Source organism: Cynoglossus semilaevis, chromosome 8, assembly GCF_000523025.1.
Source record: "Cynoglossus semilaevis isolate Cse_v1.0 chromosome 8, Cse_v1.0, whole genome shotgun sequence".
Taxonomy (NCBI): Eukaryota; Metazoa; Chordata; class Actinopteri; order Pleuronectiformes; family Cynoglossidae; genus Cynoglossus; species Cynoglossus semilaevis.
Window position 1 is genome coordinate 18,394,529 of NC_024314.1, and position 20,483 is coordinate 18,415,011.

Genomic DNA, 20,483 nt, shown 5'->3' on the forward strand with positions numbered 1-20,483 from the left:
AGCGGCCGCGGCAGCGGCAGCGGCAGCGGCGGCGGCAGCAGCAGCGTCGTGTTGAAACACAATCAGCGACCACTCTTTTTCTGTATTTAGAGGAAGTTTAAGTGCAGCAGAAACTTCAGTGGTGATGAAATACTACATTCACTTTGATCACAATACTTTTACGCCAGTTTATATTTGAAAACGCAATTTAAAGAACGGAATTGAACACAGAAGAAAATAACAGGAGGACACCGTGTTCAAACAGCCAATGAAATGTTAATGAGAATTTTGGCCGACGGGCCGTATATTTGACACTCCTGCTTTAAGGCTTAAATGTAGACAACAGCTAAAATGGCCAAAGATATAGTTCAAATTGAAGTTAAAAAAAAATAAAAATGGCATAAAACTAATGATACAAGAATCGCATGAACTTAATAATAGGTAAAAAAAAATAAATGTGGGAAGATGTACTTAAATTATGTATTAAAATCTCTATTTTAATTTTGTTTTTAATTAGATATATTTATATACTTTTTAAAGTGATAGAGAAATGACCATAAGATTTAGAGTTTTTTTTTTAAATTAAACATTTAAAAAAGTATAATGTGAGACAGATTTATGATGAAATTATGTGGCTAAGAAAAATGATATGGTCAAAAAGGGGCGTGGTCTCGGACTGAACCAAGACTAAACCCTTAGATTTTGTACCAAAGTGCTTTAAATACAGAGACAACCAAAGACACAATCGTCTCTTCATCAGATATAATTGTAGAAGCAACAGTCATCAGTCTGTAAACGCACCGTCGTCGGGTGAATAAAAACCCTGAAGCAGTGAGAGTGGAGTCTCCAAGCGTGCTGACTCAGCAGTACTTCACTGCAGCTGAAAACCTGTAAACGGCTCGTGAAACAGCCAGGACCAAGGATTTAAATCACACTTCACTTTGATGAATCTTTTTCCTTTTTGTTTTTTATTGGATCTTGCAGCTTCAAATCCTGTCCCTGGGTTTTACAGTCTACAATTAGGAGCAGTTTAAGACAGAAACCCTCTTGGTCCTGCAGAGAGTTAACCTCTCTCCTCCTCTTCCTCCTCCTCCTCCTCCTCCTCCACTCCTCCTGGCCTTCTGGGACGAGTTGGCTCCTGCCCAAAATTCCACAAACGTTTCTCAGTTTTTACCTCTCCTTCAACTCGGGAATCGCTTTTCAGAACTTTTTCTCCTCCTATGAAGTTTGTTGCGTCATTTTCCCGTTGTGTCTTTTTGTACATTTTTCATGGAGTTTTGAGAGTTTTGGCTCCAGTAAAAAACACAGGAAACTCTAGTTGTCTCTGGTAACATTAAAGACAGAGGGTGACGAGGGAGGCGAGGTTAAGACTGGGTGTGTTTTCATGATCTTTAATGTGGTAAAACTATGTTGGCACAATTAATTTTTCAAATTTGCAATAGTTTCAATGACGGTAATGTTGGTTGTTGATAATGGAAGGACTTTAAACTGGAGGCTGAGGCAGTGATGTCAGCTCTGCTGATTGTGCTAATGCTGGTTTAGGCTAGGTTGAACATTTTGCTTCGACACATGGCTTTAAATCCCCTTTTCCTGATGTACCACAGGACACACAGTTCGTAGTACTCTGCCTGCTACGAGTTTCAGTTTTGGAAGTTAGCCCTGGTGGTAGAAATCGTCCAGTTTGTGGAAGACTGAAGTCATTACGAAACATCTGGAGGGTCAGTGAGTGTGTTTGTGTGGGAAGGGGGGGAAGGGTGTGTGTGTGTGTGTGTGTGTGCTCACTGGAGGGTCAGTGTGACAAACTGGAAAGTTGCGTGTGTTGGGGGTTGAAGGCAGACTGGGAGGAAAATAAGAGTTGTACACAAGGAGAAGTCCCGCAGTTATTGTTGGAGACGTTCGATTTTCCGTTCTTCGCGGCAGACGTCTGTTTTTGCACTTATCCCGGTCTGCGGCCGCTCCTGGAACTTTGTTCCACCGATTCTCACACACGTGCGCCTTCGTATCTACACAGAACCCTTCAGATACAGGTGGACTCGCAATTCTGACCTTTGACTCCACACGTACTATTAATAGCAGCCTGTCTGTCCTGGCAGAGGAAAACTTAAACAGAGAAAAGGCTCATGGTGATGGAGGAGAGGAGAGGGGAGGCGGAGGCTGTTAGAGAGGACAACATGGGAAATGGATCAGCTGTGATTCCTGACACGTCTGAAGTCTTCAGTTCAGTGTGTCCTCACCTCCAGGCGGTGAATAAACAATAGTGTCCCTGCTGGACGTAACGCCTTCTCTTCTCTTTTTTTCTCACATCCTGTTGTTTACATCCGCTGACTGTCTTTCCTTCCTGTCACAGTTTGAATTTAAATGTCCTAGCTAAACAAATTCAGGAATGTTTATTGATTAAAAGACAGAAATTACCGGTGGTGGGAAGACATTTAATTAAAAGCACAATTACAGCTACTATAGCTAACATTTGAAGACCTTTGTAGCTATAGCTATTGCTACACCATTTTTCTGTACCAGGACTGTTGTAGCTAACGGTAGCTCTGGGGTCTGTACCCGGACTGTTGTAGCTAACGTTAGCTCTGGGGTCTGTACCCGGACTGTTGTAGCTAACGTTAGCTCTGGTGTCTTTACCAGGACTGTTGTAGCTAATGCTAGCTCTGGTGTCTGTACCAGGACCGTTGTAGCTAATGTTAGCTCTGGTGTCTGTCCCAGGACTGTTGTAGCTAATGCTAGCTCTGGTGTCTGTACCAGGACCGTTGTAGCTAATGTTAGCTCTGGGGTCTGTACCAGGACTGTTTTAGCTAATGTTAGCTCTGGTGTCTGTCCCAGGACTGTTGTAGCTAATGCTAGCTCTGGTGTCTGTACCAGGACTATTGTAGCTAATGTTAGCTCTGGGGTCTGTACCAGGACTGTTTTAGCTAATGTTAGCTCTGGTGTCTGTCCCAGGACTGTTGTAGCTAATGCTAGCTCTGGTGTCTGTACCAGGCCTGTTGTAGCTAACGTTAGCTCTGGTGTCTGTACCAGGACCGTTGTCGTTAGCTCTGTGCTCACAGTGCCATGGACTTTCATTGAATTACTTTCAATTACTGCAGTGATCAGAAAAATGGTGTGTTTCTTTGGGCCAGAAATCAAGACATTGAGAAGCCCTCGTTTTTTACATTTCATAGATTGGAGGTTTAGTTTTATAGGCAGCCATCTTGAACTTCTGGCGGTGCATCAGAAGTGATGCTGTTTTGTTTTGCTTTCAGCAAACGAGTCAAACATTTAGTTTGAGTCATTTGTAAATAAAGCCCGGCCATGAAGCTAAGAACCTTCACCTGAGTGTTGTAGAAACCTGTAGGACAAGATCATGTTCTAATAATCATAACTGAATAATGACATCAGACAACCTGAAGGAGCAGCTTCCTGGTTCTACATTTAAAGTGATTATCTTTTGACTGTGTGGTTGTATTTGCATTAAAAAAAATTACTTTTTCTAACCTCTAAAGCTTTTTCAACATTCTGTCACTGGACTAAACTCTTAGCCTGTGTAGTTCTGTATGGATGTGAATCTCTGTACATAATCTATATTTTATATTTCCCTTTAAAATGTAAAATCCAAGGTGACAGTTCCATTCTGTTATGAAGAGCTAATGTAAAGGTTGGGGGTTTGAATCTGTGAAGCTCTGTCTCTGTTGGGATTCTTTTTGTCAGTTTTTTTCCTGTGTTCTCCTGCAGTTCTACTGGATTCCTGGTGGATTCTTGGGGGAAGCTGATCTGGGATCTGGGTCAGGGAGTGTCAGGGTTTTTGTTACTGTTACTGGTGGAGTCTTTCTCTCTGTCACAGCAAGGCCTTCTTTCTGAGGCCAGCTTACTTTGGCTGAATAGCAGCTCTGCCAGAGGTGGTCAGTCCGAGCTGCGGCCATGACGCCTCCTGGAGGAGATGATGTCACTTGTCTCTCAGCAAAAGTCCATTTGTGAGATAGTTTTAAATTTGTGAAAAGAAGTGAACGTCAGTCTCTCATGTTTCATAAGGAATGTGTTTTTTTCCACCCGGCTCATGTTACATCTCCCAACAGTGACGGCTTATTAAATGGAACTGAGAAGGTCACTGTGGGTGGAACGGCTGTTATTTGACCTCATTAACCCTATTAACATCCACACAAGTGAAAGAGCAGAATCAAATTAATATCTGATAGAGAGATATTAAACGTCTAACATTACAGTAGAATGTGGAGTCAAATGTTGTAAATGTTATAACAACGCCTTATAATAAAGCGCTACTTGGCTACTGTGCTAAATCTTCTCAAAGAAGAAGAAGAAGAAGGAGGAGGAGGAGGAGTGAGAGGACAAAGACGTCTTAATGGTCTATGGACCAGACATGAGTTCACACCAGTTCCCAATAAAAACACACACACACACACACACACACACACTTATCATCAGCAGATAAGAGAAGTCCTTTCTTTTTCAGTCCAACATGTCTGCCAGCCTCACAGCCAGATGTTTTTAGAACACATGTGGTCTGATAGTGAACGCACATGTGAGCCGTCTCAGATATGTCAGCGTGGTAAACAGCTAGTCAACATAGGACATTTGTAGATCATAAACTGCTCCTGACTTGAATCCACTTTTGATTTCTGGGTTCCATCTTTTACTAACTGGAAATACTGGAATACAAATGGGTTTAACTTTGCTTCAGTTTGTTGTACTGTGGACCACGAAGACTCCGTTTCCCCTGGACAATGACCTCTTATTTACTCTGCGATTCACAGTCATTCAACTGTAGAGGAATGATTATCAACTGGTGGCCCGCGGGCCAAATACGGCCCAAAAAACTGTCCAATCCGGGACAGGACAACGTTCCAAAATGAACATCAAATAATAATGTTAGACAAAAATGTCAAGTCACCAACAAATGTTCATGAGGCCCAACTTAGACTTTTTTCTTGTAGCGTTAGCTGTTGTATGCTGTTGACTTGGATGTAATTTGACTAAGTCTGTGACTAAGACACCTAACCTTCTAATCCCAGCCTTGAGACTCAAATTTATCTGGTACTTTTCTTTAAATTGCTTTCCGTAAAACCCTGAGAACGTGAACAGAATTTGATTCTAATGTTTGACTGTGATGGCGCCCGCTGTATATGTCAACCACGTGGTTCATCTAAGGCAAGGTTTTAAAGCAGGCTACACACACACACACACACACAATTGCATTGTTAACATTCTTGGCTTCACCTTGTATAAGAAGTTGCTGATGTCAAAGATGAATTCTTCCAGTGATGACACAGATGCTGCAGGAACTTCAAATATTTACCTCTCAGGGTTTCTGGGATATTTGCCCGAGCTGCTGTTGAAGCAGATGAACTGGATCCTCACAGCGTTTTAGTGAATGACATTAAAAATGCCCTGCAGCAAAGCATTTAAACACAAAAGGAGTCATTTGACTTTGATGAGGAGTGTTTCTGCTGCTGGAGCTGCCACTTATTGATAAAAATAGGAGTTCACGGTGTGAGTTTAAAGGCAACGTTGACCAGAAGAGTCCAGCATTTTAACCTTTATGTCAGTTGTTGATGATAAGAACGATACAGTGAGGCGGAGCGAAGAACCTCTGTCTGACGTCACACTGCTTTCACCCTTCGTCGTACTTTATGACCAGGGCTCATCATCATCGTCTCTGGCCAACTGGTCACTCACTGTAATGTACTTTCTTATGTGTAGTGTCTACTCCATTACTGTGTTTGCAGAAAATTTGTGTATGGGTGTGCGCACACCATTGACAGAAGAGTCCAGGCCAATTTACACACAAATACACACCAAAGCACACACACACACACACACACCTACCTGGCCACTATTTCTGACTCAGGATAAAAAGCTAAAATAAATAACTACCCTTAAGAAAAAGCCAAACAAAAGCTTAAAGCTAAGATCAGAAGCGATGTGTTCAGCTGGAAGATTTCTGAGAGCTAGCTAACAACAGCTAAAGGTTGGAAGATAAACCCTTGATTCAAACTAGCCAAAATGTAACACCAGCACATTCATAAGACGTAGCTAATAGTCCGAGCAGAAATAGCCAAAGGTTAGCCTAACGTGGCACAACACAACCAAAATAACCGAAAACTGCAAGCCAAAGGTTAGCCTAACGTGGCACAATGTATAAATATAAAAAAACACAACCAAAATAACCGAAAACTGCCGAGTAACATAACGGCCGTGTATTAGCCCAGAGAGCAACAACAGAGCTGTGACGTTTGCCTAAATTCACCTTGGAATGATGTATTTAAATACATTAGCAGGGCAAAAATAAAGGAGTTCTTTCACCGTTTTCACACAGCTGTGACAGGTCTAAACACCCTGTATGGGTGTGTGTGTGTGTATGTGTGTGTGTGTGTGTGTGTGTATCAGAGTCAGACATCTGGTTGAGTTTGTCCGGGGTGAAAGGTGTTACATCATCACACTTTCTTTTGGAATGCCGTAAAACTGCAGCCACTCGGGGTTAAACCAATCAGATGCGCGCGCACACACACACACACACACACATCCGTCTCCACAGTGAAATGACAGGGCTGAGAGGACTTCCGTCTACTCTCAGACCAGTCATTTAGCTGCTAACTAGTGACCCACACAGATGTCTCTGGTCGTAACCGGCCGCCGTGGGATTTCAAACGAAGGTCGAAGAGAAAAAACAAATGGACAGAAATGTCATGAAAAGTTCACAAAAGAAACAACACAAATGAAGGAAAGTGAATGTAGCACAATGTAAACGAGGACGTCTTCTGCGTATAGCGCCGCGCGATGACATCTTCGTCCGCTCCGTTGACCGGCTAGATCCCGTGCGATATTTGTTTTAACGACGTTGGAATGATGCAACAAGACTTTCTTGATACATTTATAGGAGATGGCGACGTAGCCGACGTAGCAGACGGAGGATCCTGTGTACTTCTAAATATCTTTTATTTTTATTGCACCTCAACACACATCAACTGGCCATCCGAAAAAATCTAAAAACAAATTGCGTAAACGGCGTCCAACCTTGCCTTTAGTTTAGCCCACACCCTGAACTCACCACCACCACCAACAACAACAATGACAACTTGAGATCCTGGCCGGAAGAAAAAATTGAATGAAAAATGGAATGAATGTTATTGTTAGTAGCTCTAATGGCGTTGTAATGACAGATAATTAGCAACACAACGTGTTAATAAAAAAGGAACTCCCTTTGTGGAACAGTTGATTTAAAACCAGTTTTCCTATCACTGCCTTCTAAGTGACTTCAAAGGAGCTGGACTGAAAGAACCTCTTTAAGCCCAGCTCCTTTGACCTGAGGGAAGTGGAGATGCTTTAAACTAGCGGCTCTGATCCAACCACTCCAACCACCTTTACTTGTGCCAAAAAAAAAAAAATTTTTATGGCCCTGTTGCTGCCAAATACCTTAGAGGATTTTGATATTCCAAACACATTCAAAAGAACAAGGCAGGGTCACACAGATCTGTCGATGTTGATGTCGATGTGTCTATGAGGAAGGATTTCAGTTATCGTTGAGAAACCCGACCTCAGACTCCACAATGACCACCTTTTGTGAGTTGTCTTTGTTGTTTTTTCCTGCAGTGAAACAGATTCCGATCTGCTCTGTAGCGGCGTTCATGGTTGTTCCTGGTAAACACACCACCGGCCTGGTCTCTGACTGACCCTCTGAGTCTGCTGCCCCCGGTGGAACGGCCCTGGTTCCACATTGGGCTGCTTCTGTTTCCCAGCTGCACAGTGTAGTGTTACAGTCACTCACTGTGGACCTGGGGAGACAAAGAGCTTTCTGTTGTGTTTGTTTCTGCCTGTGTGTGTGTGTGTGTGTGTGTGTGTGTGTGTGATGAGTTACACCCTGCTGGTGACTGATCCCACAGTCCAGACCCTCTGCCCTTCTTGGCATTTCTTTTCCAGACCTGCTCACACACTCACACCAAATGTTTAAATGACAGTGGATTTTTCAAAAAGCGACTGAGGGTCAGCCACCAGATCTGGACCTCGACCCATTTCCTGTCCACACACACACACACAGCTAGGGTCTATTCCTCAGTGCATTTTCCTGTTGGGTGGATCATTTATTTATTGTCCTTCTGTGTGTGCAGTTTTTTTTTTGTTTTTTTTTTCAAGCAGTGGGCGGTTGTCAAATGTCGCATAAACCACGTCTTAGCCACAAAGTGAGGCTCAGTTTGGGTTTAAATGTGGTTTCTGTATGTAATTATTCCTTTGTAAAAATAGTTAACTACGCCCTGGTGTCATTTGGTCTCTTTTCCTTTATTTAACTCCAACCTAAGTCAGTGTGGTCACATTGTCTTCAAGATTTAGCAGATTGTCTTAGCATTAACTAAAATGTTTTTTTAAAGCCTATAAACAACTCAAATCTGACCAATAAAAAACCTTAAAATTTATCCTTAACAAAACTACCCCAACATTTAAGGTTAGCTGAAAATAGTCGGAGCTATGCCAAAAAAATAGATACAGGTTCGTAATATATCAACCAAAATAAGCTAATGTATCTAGAATGAAAAACTAAATAGAACTAAGGTTAGCTAAGAGTTACACTTGGTTAGCTCACAGACGTTAGCTATTTCTCTGTTACCATGGAGATGAAGGCACGTCAGACAGATTCTTAGAATTAGACATAAAATGCCATGAATTTTTTTTTTCTAACATATGCACTTGAACACATCACTATTACATTTATATGAGTGTCACTGAAGGAACCCGTGCTGGTGTAAATATTTGTCCTGCACTTCCTCCACACTCACTCCAAGCTTCTTTCCTCTGCCCCCGAACCAACACACACACACACACACACATACAGAGGCCTCAAATAGTATATCAGACCATGTAGGGCAGAACACAGTGACTGGTGTGTGTACAGTCTGTAAAGTGAGGTATTTATTCTGTTTGGTGTTTGTCTTCGCCTCTTATAACATATTCTAAATTTCAGGATCTGAATAGATGTGAAATGTTCTCAGTAGAACAGAAGAAACTCTAAAGAGCAGATCAGAGAACCTCAGGGAGCTCATGACACCTCTGGGAAAGAGGGTGGGATCAGTAGATAAAAGCTCATGCGCCCAACGTGGGGCTCGAACCCACGACCCTGAGATTAAGAGTCTCATGCTCTACCGACTGAGCTAGCCGGGCTGCTGTGGAGCTGCAGGGACAGTGTGTGAAGTCATTGTCTTGACGGGTTTTAGCAGGTTCTGCAGGGCTGACCCAATGAGAGCACTGCTGCAGCTCTCACGTGAACAGGAAATGATCAAAAGAGCAATTTCTCACGTGAACAGGAAATGATCAAAAGTACTGAGCAATTAAACAAAATTACCTTATTTGCTCAATGTGTTTGAAAAGCAATTTGCACAGAAAGTCATGCGATTAATTAAGGGACATTAACTTCAACTTCGTGACTAATTATAACTTTTCTGAGAGCAACATTAACTTTAAACCTTAGCAAGGACGATTAGAAAGATGTTTTGGTGATTAGATCAGCGTCAGGCCAAAGGTCAGGCCTAGGCCTTTGGTTAATATGGGTACATCCACATGTGTCCTCACCATTACTGACACACGTGTATGTGTGTGTTCTGCTGAGGGAAACTACTAGAAGTCTGACTGTCTTTATCTCCTCTCTCCGTCTGTAATTCAATCCTAATGTGTGGTTTTCAGCGCTCCTCTTTCCTCCACCTTCATGTCATTCTCACTTTCTCCTCCGTCTGTTGTTGTTGTTGTTGTTTTTGTCGCCGCCCTGCTGCAGTTTCAGCGTTGCGTAACTACACTATAGATATTTCTGCGTGTGAGTGTTTTTAATTTAACATATGTGCCTCATTTTCACTGGCAGAACACCAAGTCTGAATCCATATGGCTCTGTTTCTACGTGGGACACATTTAGGGTTTTTCTGCCTGGCAACAACAGTTCATGTGAGGACCAGTAACCTAAAACAGAAAAGGGAACAAGGCCTTGGATTCTTTTGTTTTCACATGACGAAGACACAGATGTCAGCGCTGACTGAAGGAGGACTCGTTATTAAATGTTGACGAGGTTTCCTAGCTCTCTGAGGACTCGTTATTAAATGTTGACGAGGTTCTGGGTTTCCTAGCTCTCTGTCAGTAATTCACAGATATTTAGTTCTGTTTCATTGACAGTGACAATACTGTGCCATTTTTATGACTTTTAAGCAGAACTTTAAATAAACACAACTTGAATTGGACGTTTAGTCCCCAGTGGATGTGGGTTGAATTACCTGCCTGAGAGGAGTTACCAAAGATAGAAAACAGACATGCCCTTTTATTAGGCACTTTACGGCTTGATTATTTTACATTAACTACAAACCAAGGGAACACAGACTTAAACAGTGCAACTGCAACTTTCATTATCAGCTGATGCCAATATTAATCCGTTACCTTTGAGCCGAGCATTTGGGCTTAGGTGTGGGATCAGATGGGCTGTAGTCGTTTTATCGATCCTGAAATGATGAAATATTGTGACGATACCAATCCTGAGTGTTGGATCAAGCCATCCCTATAACAAACCATTATGTCTTATCGGAAATTGTTGATATTGTGTCCCACTGCGGCCTGGTACCAAATGACCCGAGTACCATCACGGTCCCCAAACCAGAGGTTGGGCACCCTTGATATATAACAGAAAAAATATCCACTGGTCCTGTCTTTAAAAACAACCCTTTGAATATGATGCAAAGACATCGTGTTGAATGTTGAGAGAAGAAACACTTCAAGCACAAACCTGAAGATCCAGCTGTGTTTAACACACACACACACACAGGAAATGGACGACACGGGGACGTGTGTCAGTGTGTTATCAACACATCACCACCGCGTCTGTGCTCTTCAACAGACGCTCTCGTACACACCGCTCAAAAATCAGAGGTCAAAGGCAAATCCCAAACCCGTGCTGACGTTTGTTGACAGAAAAATAACAGAGAGGAAGCAGAAAAGTGAGAAGGAGGAAGAAGAACGCCATAGGAATGATGAAGGGCGGGACGGACGCAGGACGGGGTCCACACATGTGGTTGAAGGGCTGGAGGAGGAGACGTCTGTCTCATTTCTGCGTGTGTTTTGTAAATGTGTCACCACACTGAGAATCACACACAGACAAACAGTGTCTGAGTGGATGGACATCTGTTCTCAGAGGGAGGCCTGCGATTGGCTGCAAGAAAGTTTTCCCACAGGCCCTGGCACGCAGGGCGGACCTTGAGAAGTGTTGTCTTTTCAAAAGAACCTACATTTCACAGTGCAGTGATGAGTCTGAGGAACCAGGATCAAGAAGTGTCTAGTAGAGATTTACATCAAGTACAATTGAGTCATATGATACAATAGACAGTTCCTGCTAAAATAATAAGTCGTCTTAATACCCTCTCCATTACTACAGTATTATTAAAGATTAATCAAATTATGGACCAATCCTGGGTGGTTTACGAGCCAAAAGTGGCCAGGATCAAGGGAGTTTTACATATCTGTTTTACTCTTTTTTTCATTTTTATCATTGTTTATGTCTTTTTATTTGTCTGTTTGTCTGTTTATGACATTTTATTAAAGCTAGTTTGAATTTTTAAATACAATAGTGTTGCTCTTTTATTGATAGGATATTTTTTTATGATCACCAGTAGATGAGGCTGGATGTTTTCAAACTACCAACCAACAAACTGAAGTTGATCGGGCTAGTATTAGCAGTACTAGTACCAGTTAGAAAACAAAGTACTCATGAGTGAATACTGTGTAATATACCAAGTTCAGGACAACTTTTAGTTAAAGTCGTCTCTCTTCTCTTCTCTTCTCTGCGCAGCACTTCTCTGAGCTCCTGGATGACCTCTCCCAAGATGCTCTGCTGGGCCAGCTGCTCAGCGACCCCTTCCTGTCCGGAGTGAGGGACAGCATGGAGGCCATGGAGGGCCACATGAACATAGACGACCTGTCTCCATCCTCCCCTCTGACACCTCACATCACAGCGGAGCACAGCTACTCGCTGTGCGGCGACAGTCGACCTCAGTCACCGCTGTCACACCTGACCGGAGAGCACGGCAGTGAAGCCGGTGAGACGTTCTGCCTTCTCAAAGTCCGGGGTCCTTATGTTTAGCCCGAGGCGTTTTTATCACTCACGCTCCGTCCGTTAAAGAAGACGCTGACGTCGATTAGATACGATACATTGCCTTGCAAATGCAGGATACAAAGTCAAACTCTGAGTGGAGAGAGACAATATTACCAGAGCTGTACGATGACAAATATTTGATCGACAAATACTCCACCCTGGTAGTTCCTGAACTCCGGTAGTTCTACCTCTCATACAGAGGCTTAAAAAAAAGTCACTGTTGACGTGAGAAAATAAATTGTACCTGGTACTGACTTTAGTTCCTTGCTATAGTTTTTGCTTTGGAATTCAACTGTGTTCTTTGTACAATCCTTAATGGCACCAAACAGATTCTTCTTTGTACAATCCTTAATGGCACCAAGCAGATTCTTCAAGACAAGACAATTGATTTTTAAGACTCTGTCGTCCTCAGCGTGACTTACATCAGTCTCCTGCTTTAACACCTAAAGACGCATTTTTCCAGAAACTACATTTCTGTGTTTTCTCTGTAGCAGAGTCTGACGGAGAGTGGCCCATGGAGCAGGAGGAGCCTCTGGAGAGCCTCCTGGGTGAGGCTCCCTCTCTGCTCCCCAGCCTGACTCTGTCACTGGCTCAAGCCGAGGGGCCACAGGCAAGCAAGTGTCACCCCACCGTGGCCCCGGCTGCTCCCGCTGCCACCAGCGTGGCCCCCGCGGCCCCCGCGGCCCCAGTTCAGACCACAGTGAGCAGCTCCAACCAGACCAAAGGCATCAAGGTAAAAAAAAATGACCGACTCGTGACAGAAACACAGACCGTGATGTTTTTCATTGTATTTGACAAACTGTTTTTGTCTTTTCTTGTTTGTTTGTTTCTTTTTTACAGATTAAAGAGGAGAATATAATTCCACAGATTAAACTAGAGCCACACGAAGTGGATCAGTTTCTCAACTTTTCACCCAAAGGTCAGAAAACTGCAGGATTAAGTTCACGTTAGCTGTTGTACATAATGCTCTGGTGACCCCTGCTGGCTAATACACCACACAACACAGTTCTTAAACCAAAAAGTCATTGAAACGTTCCTTGTAGGCACAGGTCTGGAGTCACTGCAGATGCCCCCTACTCCTCCCAGCTCTCATGGTAGTGATTCTGAGGGGAGCCAGAGTCCGGTCCACGCTCCTCCTGGACTCTCCTGCCCCACCTCTCCGACCAGCCCCTCTCCTCCACAGAGCAGCCTGAAGGCTTCCCCTCGAGCCTCCTCGTCCTCCTCATCTCTGTCCAACTCTCCTCTGCTCACAGCTCCTCACGTAAGTTCTCACCGTAGACTCCAGAGTCCAGATTATGTGTCACATTTAGAATTAGAAAAAAAACCAAGTGTGTTTGCTGCGCAGAAGCTGCAGGGTTCTGGACCGCTGATCCTAACTGAGGAGGAGCGTCGGACCCTGGTGGCTGAAGGTTACCCTGTTCCCACCAAACTGCCACTCACCAAAGCTGAGGAGAAAGCTCTGAAGAAGATCCGAAGGAAAATCAAAAACAAGGTAGTCAGGGAGAGAGGTTTTGTTTTGGTTCACGGTTCTTTTCAGATGTTTCATTGAGTTAATGGTCGTCTTGTGATCTCAGATCTCAGCTCAGGAGAGTCGCAGGAAGAAGAAGGAATACATGGACGCTCTGGAGAAGAAGTGAGTTTTTCTTTTTTCCCAGTGTTTCAATGTCTATCTCTTTATTTGGTCTGGTACAAAATAAAGTCATAGAAAACGATCGTGTATAGAAACTGACCCTGCAGTTCTGCTGTCTGACCACAGGGTGGAGACATGCTCCAATGAAAACAGTGAACTGCGAATGAAAGTGGAGTCACTGGAGGGCACCAACAAGTAAGAACACAACACAACATTGACAAATAAACAAACCAACACGGAATTATAAACGGGTGTGACAAAATACACACCATTCATTTACTGACATAATGACATATTTATTTGTTTGTTTGTTTCTTAGGTCACTGCTGCAGCAGCTTCAGTCTCTTCAGGCCTTGGTTGCAGGAAAAGTTCATAGATCCTGCAGAGCAGCCAGTACACAGACATCAACATGTTTAATGGTATTTATGCACTCTTTATATATGTGTGTGTGTGTGTGTGTGTGTGTGATGACAAACGTCGTTAAACAGACTGTGTGTGTGTGTGTGTGTGTAATGACAAACGTTGTTAAACAGATCTCAGTATAACTGTGTATTTGCCATCAGCTGTCAGCACATCAACACCTTCAGTTTTTGCTGGTTTTGTGTGATTCATAATTTTTCCACCCTCTCTTTTTTTAACCCTCACCTGCAGGTGGTGGTGTTGTGCTTTGCTCTGTTTCTGGGCAGTTTTTACCCCAGCAGTCTGAGCATGTGCTCCATTGTCACAGAAACAGGCCTCGCTTCTAAATCGCTGGCTGTGAAAGAATCATACACAACCACAGGTTGGTACACACACACACACACACACACAAGTTAACACACTAATGTGTGTTACTAGTTAGGTTGCTAACCAGTTAGCTGTGTAACTCAATACTCACCTCTGTATGCTACAAAATCTAGGATATTTACTGTCAAATGGCAAAAAAGCGTTAAAACAATGTAAAAATATATATATTATGTATTGTTAGCTAGCTAGGTTAGCTTGTTTACACTAGCATTTAGTACAGCCAATATCTTTAATTCCATTGAAGCTAGTAAACTAGCCAAATCTATAATTATATATCAAGTATATCTTATTGTGAGCTAGCAAGCCAACAACACAGAATATATATGAAATAGTAGGTAGGTAAACAAGCTAACTAGCCAAAATAAAGGTTTGTGAGTCTACATTGCTTAAACCTATTCTGTATACTATATTGTTAATGACTGACCAACAGTAAGTAGTTGTATTACTTACTGTTGTATTACTAATTGTATTATTATTATCCATTGTAAATGAAATAAAAAGCCTGATTTTTTTAAAATATGCTCTGATGCTAATGCTATTTAGCTTAAGCTACTGGTAAATATGTATTTAAAAATGTAATTTAATTGAAAAAGTAAAACATAAAAATACTTTTTCTAAGTGTAAGGCTTGGTTCACTGATGCTGTTAGCAGTTGCACTGTAGTGCGTCCATGATTATATTGTGAAATTATCCTCTTATTAATACATTTAAATGCTGCACTAATTGAAGGCTCCGGTGTGCGCACAAACAAAACATTTATCGTAGCAGTTACAACACAGTCAGGCTTTATTATCGGTGGACAATTCCACTGTGGAGCGCACACTCACAGTGAGTGGACGAGTCTCTTCAGTCCTGATCTGACTCCAGCTGACCTGAGCCGCTGTTTCCATTGAAGCTCGTGTCATTAGCTCTCAGTGGTGAAACCGTGGACGTCCATTAAAACGTCCACCATAATCACAGTCCACCTACGGAGCTGCACCAACAGCTACAGAGACTGATTAGAGGAGTTGACCTTTAAGTACATCCTCTCCACCGGCACCTCCCACACACACACACACACACACACACACAAGACAAACAGCTTCCTCTCAATATATGAGATAATAAATGAGTGCTGGTTCTGATGACGTCTGTGTGGGGTTGTGTTTGTGGAATGATTGCCCAATACAGTCTGTGCTTGATAAGGAGAAATATTTAGTGAAAAAAAAACAAGACAAAAGAGAACACGTGTCCCTGTGCCTGGGTATCTACTCTACCCATCCACTGGGTGGCACTGTTCTGTGTTCTTTTGTGTCTTCTCCATGTTGAAACAGAAGGGAAGTATGATAGAATACATTTTGATACTTTTAAAGGCTTTATCTTCCTTGGATCAGTGGGTGGGAACCTTGTCTTCCATCAAGATGGCATGGGTTTGAATCCAGATTTTTCAAATAGTTTCTTGAACACTTGTTAAGACACATTGTAAATGTTGAGCCCAAAGGGGCACAGAGTACAAAGGTTGTTGAAGCGATTTGTTCAAGACTGGTAAAAAAAAAAAAAACAAATTGATGAAAGATTGTCACCAAAGACACAGTCCTCTCTCTGCTCTGCTGAAAATAACAGTCTCTGTATTTTTCTCAGTCAAGTCAAGGAGTCTGCTCTCGACCTTCGAGGATGAGCAGCCCCACTTCCTCGGTCTGGGCGGTGAATATCCTGACCAATGGGAGGACACGCCGGCCGTCGTAATGGCAGCATGGCGTCACTCAGAGCAGCAGAAGTTGGGGGTGGAGCCCAGCAGGGCAGAGACACACCCACCTTACAGGAGTAAGAGCAACGATACACAGGCACCAAAGAACCTGCTGCTCGACCTGCACAGGTAAAGATGTCCTCTGAGGAGGTAAAGATGTCCTCTGAGGAGGTAAAGATGTCCTCTGAGGAGGTAAAGATGTCCTCTGAGGAGGTAAAGATGTCCTCTGAGGAGGTAAAGATGTCCTCTGAGGAGGTAAAGATGTCCTCTGAGGAGGTAAAGATGTCCTCTGAGGAGGTAAAGATGTCCTCTGAGGAGGTAAAGATGTCCTCTGAGGAGGTAAAGATGTCCTCTGAGGAGGTAAAGATGTCCTCTGAGGAGGTAAAGATGTCCTCTGAGGAGGTAAAGATGTCCTCTGAGGAGGTAAAGATGTCCTCTGAGGAGGTAAAGATGTCCTCTGAGGAGGTAAAGATGTCCTCTGAGGAGGTAAAGATGTCCTCTGAGGAGGTAAAGATGTCCTCTGAGGAGGTAAAGATGTCCTCTGAGGAGGTAAAGATGTCCTCTGAGGAGGTAAAGATGTCCTCTGAGGAGGTAAAGATGTCCTCTGAGGAGGTAAAGATGTCCTCTGAGGAGGTAAAGATGTCCTCTGAGGAGGTAAAGATGTCCTCTGAGGAGGTAAAGATGTCCTCTGAGGAGGTAAAGATGTCCTCTGAGGAGGTAAAGATGTCCTCTGAGGAGGTAAAGATGTCCTCTGAGGAGGTAAAGATGTCCTCTGAGGAGGTAAAGATGTCCTCTGAGGAGGTAAAGATGTCCTCTGAGGAGGTAAAGATGTCCTCTGAGGAGTTTGACTGCTGGAGGCTGATGTTACTTTTTTATGAGTCAGTGATTAGGTGTGAGCTATTAAAATGACTGACTCCCTATAAGAAGGTTTACTGTTGTTACACCAGCGAGAAGTTGCCTCATTTTAGCGCAAAACTGGGGAGGTTTGTAGGTGCAAGGCTGCCCTCTAGTGGTTCACTGCAACTGCCTTTTTATTTTTCCTACTTCAGGTTTAGCATTTCTGGCCATGTCAGGTATTTATTGACCATCTTTGATTTTTATCATCATTGATTTTATCATCATTGATGTCTGCAATTGATGTCTGCCCCCTGCTGGTTAAAACTGTTATTACATGGCATGTAAGGGGAATTTTGTAGGACATAATTTTGTGAGTGGGACGATGTTGGTCACAAAGTAAGCTTGATTAATCTAGATTAAAAACATTTTACTGTTAGCAGCACTTTTTGTGACATCACCGACCCAATCACACACACAATGGAATTTGTCTATTGCAAGACCTGGAAGAATGAGGAGATCTGACTTTTATATATGATGTATTTATAGCTGCAGTTGTGTCGACATCTTACTGGTGTCATTTTTAACGACTCCACATGTGAGGTCCAGAGAAATGACTGACTGACAGAAGGAAGCCGATGTTGTCTGTGAGTTGACAAATGTTGCTTGTTGTTTCCCGCAGGTCTTTGGAGCAGAACTCAAATGAGAGCAGCAGTAAAGTGTTGGAGCTACAGCGAACGGTCAACGAGACCTCCTGAGGTAGCCCTCCTCCCACCTCGGAGCCCCCCGCCCCCCAGCTTCAAACCTCACCTGCTTCACGTCACATCCCATACTGACCCTGTGACCCCTTCCTCAGTCTCACCAGAGCAAAGTTCAGTGTCCCTGGAGTAAAAACTCCCAACAGTGTAGTACTTCCTACTGCAGATGGTGTGATTAATCAGATACACTGTAGTAGAAACAGTCATAGTTATAGTAATAATAGTAAAGAAGACTGAGGCACTGGTTGTCTCCTTTCTAAATTAATAGATGCACTGAACAGATTTTTCACAGCTTTAGTCATAAATTGACCCACAAAGAAAAGAAGTGAAATAAATATCTGATCTGGAACCAAATGTAATAAAACAACGGCGTGTTTGAAGAAAATGACTAAATACGACATGTGAAGCTTTTCACAGGAGACTGAGGTGGAACTCTGTATTTATAGAACTTTTTTTGTAGTTTTATTATTAAATATTTTAATTATATTCCAGTAAGGCTTTCAGTACTTTTTTGGCTTTTTTTACTTTTCCTTTTGTTGAAACTCTGTTTTTCTATGTTTTTTTAATTGTATTCTTTTATACAGTACATTGTTTGTTGTTGTTTCGTTTTTTGTTTTTTTTTCCTTTAACTCCCCAAGCACCAGGGTTAGGTTTACTGGTACCGTTGGGAATCCTCTATGTCAGAATGGAGTTTTTTGTGTTTTTTTTTAAATGTCTGATGGAACCACAGTTTGTTTTCTTTTTTATTTCAGCTTTGCAACGTTTCGCTGCATCAAAACTCTTTCTTTTCTTCTTTAAAATGCTCTGACCCAAAAAAGAATATTTCTTTAAAAAAAAAAATTAAAATATATAATTATCTATTTTTGTAAATATCAGTTGTGTATAAATGAAAAAAAAGTCTAAATATGTTCAGGATGTGCAGTTTATATACCAAACCACATTTTTGGGTTTAATTTGATCACATGACCTTGAATGAGTGTTACGTTCAGGAAGTTACAGGTTCGTATGTCATGTCAGAGACCAAAACCAGTCCAGTGTCCGTTCATCGAGCTGTAAATATCATTTTAATCATGAGTATTTGTTTCATTGTCCAAAGAGTTTATCTCAGTCAACATGGAAAATGTACCAACAATCGTGTTGGTTTGTTAGATTCTCACCACAGGGTCTGTTTCTAATGTACGGTAACGTTATCACAAACATAATCACAGCAGAACTCGTATGAGACGTTTTCATTAATGGCTTTTCTGTTTCCTGCTGCAGTTTTGAAAGCAGTTTTTTGTTTCCGTGTGGCTTCTGTGTAACGCCGGCCTGACTTTAGCTTTTCTGTCCTTACTAGCATTCAGATGAATAAAATATTTTATGTAGATAAAGCATAATTCCTACTGTGTCTGTGTGGTCTGTTGGTACTTTTTTTTGTCACGCACACAAAGGTTTGTTTATGTATCAATTCTTTCCATTAAACTTCTAATCGAATATTTTCTTAAAATAAAAAAAAATTATTCAGTAATATTATATATTAACATATAACCCTGACAAAGGTCGAAGGGTTCAGTACGGGTCACAGGTGTCGAAGGCTGACGTCCACTGCTGTGAAATGACCAGATTGAAGGCTGACGGATTTGTCTACAAATGAAACAACTGCCTCTGAAACTACAGCCAGAGGATGAGAGGCTGTTACAGCTGTGACATGTGACACACACAACATATGGAGAGTGTGTGTGTGTGTGACAATGACACACTGACAGCGTGTGTGTTGATGCTCACACGCTGCCCTACATTTCAGACTGATGATGCTGCATAAAGGAGGAGAGAGGTGGGATATCCCACAATGCCTTGCTGCTAGTCCCCTGGGACAGAGTTTATCTAAATGTGGTGTTTTTTTCAGCCACACTGGTGTCATAACCATTTAACTGCAGGGAGCAGTGAGAGACATAGTTCTATTTCTTTTTGGGAATTGAACCTCAGACATTTGGTTGGATGACAACCCGCTTCACTCCCCTGAGTTAATGTGGATAAATAACCGCTTTGAAATGATCGTACCAAATAATCTGCACTCTGGTGTGGATCAAGACAATTTCTCTCCTAGCCTTCCACGCAGTTTTTGAAATCATCTGGTGGGTTGGTGTTATTTACGTTCTGAGTCACCATGTGTTACCCTGTGCAGTGATTGGCTACAGGCAAATGAGGCAATCTGTGAAAAAGCAGAGAGTAAGAGAGTAAGGATTAGTGTCCTAGATTGCTTTGGTAGTATGGATCCTACATTTTACAAAAAGAAAAATTAAATTATTCTAAGGACAATAATTACAGCATGTCCTGTTGATGACATTAGTTGTATAAGTATTAAAAAATTAAAAGATAGTTTGAGTTTTGGAATATATTTTTTATAACGTGGAATACATTGTAGGTTAAAAACGACAGCTTGAGGAACAAATATAACATTATTTTGCTTTTGTTTAAAGGAAGTTCGGTCTTTTATTTTGAAAAGTTGTTTTCGCATACTTCCGGGTTGACGTCAGTAACTTGACGTCCGTCCTCAGTAACGGCTGCTGCTGAGCACTGTTGTGTGTCGTCCAGGCGGCTGCAGAGCTGTAGTAGCGGGTATCAACGGCCAGAACCGCCGCGACAGAACCAACCTCCCGCGTCACATTCCCACACACATCCC

The 20,483-nt window shown here is 42.4% G+C and overlaps 1 protein-coding gene and 1 non-coding gene across 3 annotated transcripts in view; one reads left to right on the forward strand and one right to left on the reverse strand.

Annotated features, from left to right (window-relative positions):
- Positions 1–19,197, forward strand: part of creb3l2 (cAMP responsive element binding protein 3-like 2) — a 26,132-nt gene extending 6,935 nt beyond the window's left edge. Inside the window, exons 2-12 of one of the 2 annotated variants that reach the window (XM_008315441.3) lie at positions 11,786–12,032; positions 12,580–12,821; positions 12,929–13,007; positions 13,132–13,349; positions 13,434–13,580; positions 13,663–13,721; positions 13,845–13,913; positions 14,038–14,137; positions 14,370–14,499; positions 16,124–16,358; positions 17,746–19,197. In XM_008315441.3, the coding sequence (XP_008313663.1) occupies positions 11,786–12,032; positions 12,580–12,821; positions 12,929–13,007; positions 13,132–13,349; positions 13,434–13,580; positions 13,663–13,721; positions 13,845–13,913; positions 14,038–14,137; positions 14,370–14,499; positions 16,124–16,358; positions 17,746–17,821 (1,602 nt within the window). In that variant the 3' untranslated portion in view covers positions 17,822–19,197. The remainder of the gene's footprint in view (positions 1–11,785; positions 12,033–12,579; positions 12,822–12,928; positions 13,008–13,131; positions 13,350–13,433; positions 13,581–13,662; positions 13,722–13,844; positions 13,914–14,037; positions 14,138–14,369; positions 14,500–16,123; positions 16,359–17,745) is intronic. The other variant, XM_008315442.3, reaches the window with a different exon arrangement.
- trnak-cuu (transfer RNA lysine (anticodon CUU)) lies at positions 9,057–9,129 on the reverse strand. The gene has a single exon. It is a non-coding gene; the product is annotated as a tRNA-Lys (tRNA).
- Positions 19,198–20,483: the final 1,286 nt, after the last annotated feature.